Source organism: Coffea arabica, chromosome 6c (assembly GCF_036785885.1).
Source record: "Coffea arabica cultivar ET-39 chromosome 6c, Coffea Arabica ET-39 HiFi, whole genome shotgun sequence".
Classification (NCBI taxonomy): domain Eukaryota; kingdom Viridiplantae; phylum Streptophyta; class Magnoliopsida; order Gentianales; family Rubiaceae; genus Coffea; species Coffea arabica.
In genome coordinates this window covers 19,338,235-19,346,785 of record NC_092320.1, presented here as the reverse complement: position 1 = coordinate 19,346,785, position 8,551 = coordinate 19,338,235, and the positions used below count along the sequence as shown (strand labels likewise).

Below are 8,551 nucleotides of genomic sequence, written 5' to 3'. Positions count from 1 at the left end.
ATAGATTGAAAAAGTTTAATGATCTTGTACGAAATCAACTTCGAGAGATGATGTAGATGATGTAGATGATGTATGATATTTTGAAATCCATCAATGAAATGATCATTACCTGTTGCAAAGTTATTTTTCGAAACACAGGTTTGATAAACAGGTCTCACTTCGAAGGTGTTGCATCATGTTAGGCCTACCCTTGGCAGAAAAGGGCTCCCCCATAGGACATGCATCCGAATTATTTAGATATCTACTAACTCATGTTTCTTTTCTTTTCTTTTCTTTCTTTTTTTCTTTTTCTTGAATAAATCACAGCAATTTGACAGAAAATTCACTCCTAAATCAGTTTTCTTTTCCCCACTATCAGGTATTTTTCACAATTGCTACCCAAAGAAGCCCCATCATTACCAGGTCCCGAAGTAGAGCCTTGAGACAGTCTGTAAACATGAGTTCAATGCCTGAAGCTTCGGAAGGATCTGCTATGGTTACATCACCGGACTTCACAGCATTGGGAGCTCAGTTAAGTGAGGTACTTGGCAAGTTCAGTGAGTTAAGTGCTGAAATGGCCGCACAAAGGCGTGTAATTGATCAGCTGGTCGCCAGCAACAATGGTGGTGGTGTCCCAAACGACCAAGAACCTATCGATAATCACCCACCTGCCCAAGACTATCAACCACCCCACACATCCAATACCCAAGCACCTTTCTTTCCTCCTTTCGCTAACCCTCTTGAAAATACCTTTGCCCGATTAAATTCAGACTTTTCATATATGCATCCAAATTATGTATTGGTAAACCCAACCAGTAGTCAAATCCCTCAAACCCATCCACAAACCAATCTGAACATTCCCCCCAACCCTCAGGGGACCCACCACCATACTGCAGAGCCTTTTGTACTGGATACTGCATCTCAAGGGAAGGCGGCGATGGAAGAACAACCTACGCCCGTTGATAAAGATCTGTTAAGAAGGTTGGACCGATTCGACGACTTTATGAAAAAGAATCAAGGTTTGAGCAGGCATGGTGGTTTGGACTACGATAAATTATGTCTTTTCCCCAATATTCAGTTACCGTTGGGATTCAAAACCCCTAAATTCAGCAAATATGATGGAACTGGAAATCCTAAGACGCACCTCAAAATGTTTGCCAACAAGTTAGGTAAACCTGTGGATGATGAGAGTTTGCCTATGCGTCTATTTCCGGAAAGTTTGGAGGGAGATGCTCTAGATTGGTATTCAAATTTGAAGTCTGAAGAGGTCAAAACCTGGTTGGATTTGTCAACAGCCTTTGTGAAGCAATATGAGTTTAATTGTGAATTGGCGCCAACACGAACGACACTGGAGGGTACAAAAAGAAAACCATCGGAAGATCACAAGACCTATGCAAAGCGATGGAGAAAGTTAGCTGCCAAAGTGGAGCCTCCTATGACTGAGGAGGAGATTGTTCGTACTTTCATCAAAGCTCACGATCCACCCTACTTTGAAGAGATCTTTCGCATGACTGGAAGTTCATTTGCTGCCATTATTAACAAGTTGGAGGAATACGATGAATTTGTCAAGGCAGGGAAGATTGTTAATGTGTCTGCATTAAAGTTGCAATTAGATGCTCTACAAAATCAAAGCAACAATGGGAAAAAACCCCCATTCAAGAAGAAAGAAGGAGAAACTGCTTTTATATGGGATCAGGGCCCGTCTTTCAGACCCAAAAATCATCCCACCTATTCTTTTCCTCACCCGTATTACACCAATTCTCAACCAGTCTACCACACCACTACCCAATTCCATCATTCCCGACCAAATCACTTGAATACCTCACCGTTACCTCCAACCCCACAACCCGTTTTTCAAAATCACACTCGTCCCATTTACCATTCCAGACCAACCCTGCAAAATAATAACCCTCCTCAAAATCCTTTTCAAACCAATGGAGTTCAAACCCAGAAATAATTTTGAACTTTCACCAACTTGGGCCGACCAATTGATCAATTATATGAGCAGTTAAAAGCAGCTGGAAAAATTGGCACCGTTCCTCCCAAACTTTATCCCAAAGGCATTCCTCCAGGTTATGATACGCAAGCAATTTGTGCTTATCATTCTGGAAGTCCAGGTCATACCACTGGCAATTGTTGGGCTCTAAAACATAAGATTCAGGATATGATTGACTCTGGAGACATCCTTCTCAGAAGAAAAGGAGAACAAGGACCGAATGTCAGTAAGAATCCTTTACCTGAGTATGGGAGTACGGTGGGAGTTATCATCGCTGATGGAGATTTTATCGATCCCACTCAGTACATTGTGGATGAAACTGAGGCGTTTGGCGTAATGGAAGCTGACCATGCCAAAATGAGAAAATTGTCTTCTGAAAAGTCCATGGCCAACGATAATGTTGAGGATAAACTGAAGTCTTTTGTATTTGAAAAAGAGGAGCCATTTATAATGAAAAGGGGAGTTTCTGAGGTTGACAAATCTCCTTTTATTCTGGATCTACCATCTTTTGAATGGGATATATCAGAGCCTGTCATTCTGGAATTTCCGGAACAAATGCCTGTCAATAACCTGCAAGAGGTGCCATGGAACTACGAGGAATCTATTCTGTTGGTTGGAGATAAAAAATGCTTAAAGGAAGAGGTATCTACCATTACCTCGTCTGGGAGAATTATGAAAAATTCTGATATTGATGTTCAGTCTAGGGTCAAGGTTAAATCTCCGACACCCAAGCCTCGTGTGTCTGAAAATGAAGCTGTAGATTTTCTGAAGATGCTGAAGAGAAGTGAATACAAAATAGTGGAGCAGTTGGATAAGATGCCTACTCAAATTTCTTTTCTGAATCTTCTCTTGACCTCCGAGCTACATAGAGAAGCATTGCTTAAAATTCTGAACGAAGCTCAAGTCCCTAAAGATATTCCGGTGGATAAATTTTCTAACATCGTGGGGAATGTACTTGCTGCTAATCATATTGCCTTCTCCGATGATGATCTAACTGCAGAAGGGATCGGGCATAACAGAGCCTTGTATATATTAGTTCGCTGCAATAGAAAGCTGTTGCCGAGGGTTTTAGTGGATAATGGGTCAGCATTGAATATCTGTCCATGGAACACTCTCACCAAACTTGGATTTCTTGACATTAAACTCCGTCCATCTGCAACTGTGGTTCGAGGATTTGATGGTTCAAGGAGGGAATCTATGGGTGAAGCAGATCTGGTATTGGAGATAGGCCCCGCTCAATTCCAAGTTACTTGCCAAGTCATGGACTTCTCCAGCGTTTACAATATTTTGCTTGGAAGACCTTGGATACATGCTTCCAATTCAGTGCCATCTTCTCTGCATCAAATGTTGAGGTTTATTGCGAATGAACAACTCATTACTGTGTTTGCTGAGGATGACTGTACCATGATCGTTGATACAAAATTCAATGGTGAAAACATAAAAAGGACTCCAACTTCATCTCATCACGTTGCTGACATCGTCTCTGTGGGATGGGCATCCAAGGATAAGTCGCTGACTCAATCGGATTTGCCAGAGGCCAGTATTATGATGGCTAGGGAGATGATTCGAGGCGGATATGAAATAGGAAAAGGTCTTGGGCGGGAATTACAAGGAATTTTGGAGCCAATAGAGATCCTGACGCAGAAGGATACATTTGGATTGGGATTTCATCCGACTGCTAAGGATAGAAGGGAAATGCAAGCTCGAAAACAAGCTGAAAAGAAGGGTAAGCAAATTGCCTTAAACGTTCCGCCGCTATATCACACCTTTCCTCGTCCATCAGAGGTGATTATGCCAGAAATGAAGAATCCTGTGGAGGAGATTGAAGTGGACCTGTCTCAATTATTTGTCGGGGCCACTTGTGAGGAGGAGCCATCGGAGAATGCAGAATTTTTGTCAATTACCGAAGAAGCTATTCAGAATTGGACTGCTGATTATCTTCCCTCTCGAAGGGAATTTCGGTAAATTTAGGGGGATTGTCTTTTGTCTAGATCACATCCAGATAGGACAGTAGTCTGGATCTTTTGTTAAAAGAAATTGCTTTCATCTTTTAAACCTTTATTCTTGTTTCAGTTAATATAACTTGCTTTGTTCAAGAAAATTGCTGAAACGAAAATAAAGGTTTGGGTTAAATATGTCTTTAAATGGCAATCATGTCTGTATATTTATCTTATTGTGAAGTCTCGATGCATTTTGAATTTAATGAAATGAAAGACTTCTCCAGTATTTGCTATTTGTTTATTACTTATGTTCTATTCTATTTTCAGATGGCCACAAATAAAATCTTTTGACCCTTTGGATGTCACCATTTTGGAATTCGATGGCTGCAATCTCGATATCTCTCATGAACTTGAAATCATGCAATCTGAAATTCAAAGCGAGAGCGATACTGAGGAAGAATTTGAGTTTGTTTCAAGGGATTTAAAACAGTATGAAGAGAAACCCAAACCCAACTTAGAAGAAACAGAAATCATCAATATTGGCACTAAGACGGAGGTTAAAGAAGTTAAAGTCAGCATTCATTTGAATAGGAAACAGAAGGAGGAAATGATTGAATTCTTAATGCTTTTTCAAGATGTGTTTGCATGGTCATACGATGATATGCCAGGGATCTCTACAGACATAGTGGTTCACAGGTTGCCAACTGATCCAAATTTTTTACCTGTAAAGCAGAAGCCACGTAAATTCAAACCAGAAATGAGTCTCAAAATAAAGGAGCAAATCGTGAAACAGCTCAATGCTAAGATAATCATGGTGTCTCATTATCCCATCTGGCTATCGAATCCTGTGCCAGTGCCTAAGAAATCTGGGGAGGTGCGAGTATGTGTTGATTACAGAGATCTGAATAAGGCCAGTCCGAAAGATGATTTTCCTTTGCCAAATATTCATATTCTTTTGGACAACACTGCTGGACACGAAATTGAATCTTTTGGTGATTGTTTTGCTGGGTATCATCAAATCTTAATGGCAGAAGAGGACAGAGAAAAAACCTCTTTTATCACCCCATGGGGAACCTTTTGTTATCGAGTGATGCCTTTCGGGTTGAAGAATGCTGGAGCCACTTATCAGAGGACAATGACTACCATGTTCCATGACATGATCCACAAAGAGATGGAGGTTTATGTGGATGATATCATAATTAAATCCAAGAAGGTTGAGGACCATTTGGTTGATTTAAAGAAGCTGTTTGAAAGATTGAGGAAGTATAATTTGAAGTTGAACCCTGCAAAATGTGCTTTTGGAGCTCCGGCGGGTAAGTTATTGGGTTTTATTGTCAGCAAAAAGGGTATAGAGATAGACCCTGCGAAAATAGAAGCAATTCGAGATATGCCCATTCCAAAAAGTCAAAAAGATGTGAAGAGTTTTCTTGGAAAGATCAATTTCATTGGCCGATTCATTGCACAGTTAACCTCTACCTGTGAGCCTCTGTTCAAACTGTTGAAAAAGAATGCGCCGATGGATTGGAATGAAGATTGTCAGCAAGCTTTTGATAAGATCAAAAATTACTTGTTAAATCCTCCGGTCTTAGTGCCACCTCAGCCAGGGAGACCTCTGATTATGTATTTGTCTATTCTTGATGAGGCTGTTGGATGCGTTCTGGGACAACATGATGAATCTGGGAGAAAGGAGCAAGCCATCTACTATCTGAGCAAGAAATTTACAGCATATGAGGCTAACTATTCTTTCCTTGAGAGAAGTTGTTGTGCTTTAGCATGGGCAGCTCAGAAGCTGAGACATTATTTGCTCGGTTATACCACTTACCTGATTTCCCGTTCCGATCCTCTGAAATACCTGTTGGAAAAGTCGATGCCCACGGGACGTATGGCTAAGTGGCAAATGATCCTTTCCGAATTCGATATTGTCTTCACAACGCAAAAGGCAGTCAAGGGTCAAGTTATAGCAGATCATTTGGCGGAAAATCCAAGAGATGATGATTACCAGCCATTGCATACCTACTTTCCTGATGAAGAAATTCTGTTCGTTGGAGCAGTTGAGAACATGAGTGAGCAGCATCTTGGATGGAGGTTATTTTTCGACGGTGCGTCAAACTCTTTTGGAGCTGGAATTGGAGCAGTTTTAGTGTCGCCTGAAGGGAAACATTATCCTGCTACTGCCAAATTACAGTTTCCGTGTACTAACAACATGGCTGAGTATGAAGCTTGTATTTTTGGATTGAAAATGGCATTGGACATGGAGATCAAGGATCTGATAGCATTCAGTGATTCTGATTTACTTGTGCACCAGACGCTTAAACAGTGGGTAACTCGGGATTCAAAAATTATGTTGTATCATTGTAACTTGCTTAGTTTGGCCAGCAAATTCAGGAATTTGGAACTCAGACATATTCCCCGCACTCGTAACGCCTTTGCTGATGCTTTAGCTACTCTGTCTTCGATGATCCACCATCCAGATGAGCTGGTGATTGAACCTATACAGATCCAACTTCAGAATAGGCCAGCGCATTGTCTGGTTACAGAAAGGGTCACTGATAGTCGCTCCTGGTACAAGGATATTAAGGAATTCATGAAAACGGGATCTTACCCTCCTGATACTGATTCTGTTGCAAAAAGTTTCTTACGCAGGATGTCAGCAAGATTTTTCTTGAATGGAGAAGTGCTGTATAAGAAAACATCTGATTTGGGCCTTTTGAGATGCATCAATGAAGAGGAAGCCGATTATATGATGAAAGAAGTGCATAGTGGGGTTTGTGGGCCACACATGAATGGGCATCTACTGGCTAAGAAGATCATGAGAACAGGATATTTTTGGCTTACCATGGAGCATGACTGTGTAGATTTTGTTAGAAAGTGTGTTAAGTGTCAAATGCATGGCGATGTTATACGTGCTCCTCCTACAGAATTGCATAGTATGACAGCTCCATGGCCATGTTCGATCTGGGGAATGGATGTGATCGGAACTATTGATCCTCCTGCTTCAAATGGGCATCGATTCATTTTAGTGGCAATTGAATATTTCACCAAATGGGTTGAGGCCGCGTCCTATAAGCATGTGACTAAGAAAGTGGTGTCGGATTTCTTGAGAAATAATATCATCTGTCGTTTTGGGGTACCAGAGACGCTGATCACTGATAATGCCAAAAACCTCAACAATGATATGGTGGATGGATTATGTGAACAGTTCAAGATCAGACATCGAAATTCTGCTATTTATAGGACTCAGATGAATGGAGCCGTTGAAGCTGCAAATAAAAATTTGAAAAAGATTATACGTAAGATGACTGAAGCACACCGGGATTGGCATGAGAAGCTGCCTTATGCACTAATGGCATACAGAACTACCATCAGAACTTCTACTGGTGCAACTCCTTACTCTCTTATGTATGGAATGGAAGCAGTCCTGCCTGCAGAAGTTGAAATTCCTTCCTTACGCATCCTGATGGAAGCTCAGATAGAAGAAGCTGAATGGATCAAAGAACGTCAAGAGCAGTTGTCTCTGATTGATGAAAAGAGATTGAATGCCGTGTGTCATGGACAATGTTATCAGCAACGAATGGCTCGGGCTTACAACAAAAAAGTCAAGCCCCGCTTATTTGAAGTTGGAGATAAGGTTTTGAAACGGATTCTTCCAATGCAAGATGAGGCTAAAGGGAAGTTTGCTCCCAATTGGCAATGACCATTCATTATTAAAAAAGTGCTATCCGGAGGAGCGCTTATTCTTATGGAAATGGACGGTCAAGTTTTTCCCCAACCAATCAATGCAGACATGTGCAAAAAGTTTTTCATTTGAAAAAAAAAAAAAAAAAAAAAAACTGCAAGAGACGGATTTCAGGCATACTTCCTCTCATTTTTCCATTTCGATATTCTACCCCTAATTTTTCTTCTTTCCTTTTGACTTTTCATAACCATTTTCCTTTTCGCTTGGTTGTCCCTTAAGATCACTAACCCCATACTGGGGCAATTCGTTTCTTAAAAAAAAAAAAAAAAAAAAGAGAAAAAAAGAAAATAAAAAAAAGAAAAATAAATAAATAAAAAAAAAGAAAAAAAAAGAGAGAGAGAAAATAGAGATTCTGTCAGAATTAAATTGGGGCAAATTTTATCTCTTTCTCACCCTAGATCGGAGTAAGTTTTGAAAGAATGCTATCTCAAATGATTGCAAACCCATCATATGATCCGCTGTCAAGCCTTTCAAGCCTTAACCTTTCCTTTGCTACTCTATCCGATCCTAATCACAAGAACCAAAATTGCCGAATTTCGTCTTTTGCAGTACTTTGAAGAAAAAAAAAAAAATTCAACTAGCAAATGATGTAAATACAAACTTTTCTGAAACATGTCAGAGAAGATTGTCTCACTGATGCTACTCATTATCAGAGTATGACTGCAATGATACAGTTGGGATTAAACTTGTCTTGTCTCTGGGTGAAAACCTGAAAGGGCACCTTCTAAAAAAAAAAAAAAAAAAAAAAAAAAGAAACAAAAAAAAAAAAAATTGAAAAATGAAAAGGGTGGGGGTAACCTTAGTGAAAACCCGAAAGGGCGCTGAGGTAGGCTTTTGGATTACAAAAGAGTCAACAACTAAGACGAAGATGCTGAGGTCTGAAAGCTGGTGACTATGTTG

The 8,551-nt window shown here is 40.3% G+C and overlaps 1 protein-coding gene across 1 annotated transcript; it reads left to right on the top strand.

The window, feature by feature from the left end:
• The first annotated feature begins 436 nt into the window (after positions 1 to 436).
• Positions 437 to 7,609, top strand: LOC140004384 (uncharacterized). Its single transcript, XM_072053498.1, has 3 exons — positions 437 to 1,747; positions 1,988 to 3,936; positions 4,243 to 7,609. Exons 1-3 carry the CDS (start codon positions 437 to 439, stop codon positions 7,607 to 7,609), a joined length of 6,627 nt encoding a protein of 2,208 aa, XP_071909599.1.
• Positions 7,610 to 8,551: the final 942 nt, after the last annotated feature.

Bases quoted from the DNA above. Each gene is read 5' to 3' on its own strand.
- LOC140004384 (XM_072053498.1), top strand. From the start codon at position 437: ATGAGTTCAATGCCTGAAGCTTCGGAAGGATCTGCTATGGTTACATCA. The intron at 1,748-1,987 runs GTCTACCACACC...TTATATGAGCAG, and splicing joins ATTACACCAATTCTCAACCA to TTAAAAGCAGCTGGAAAAAT. The intron at 3,937-4,242 runs GTAAATTTAGGG...TTCTATTTTCAG, and splicing joins CCCTCTCGAAGGGAATTTCG to ATGGCCACAAATAAAATCTT.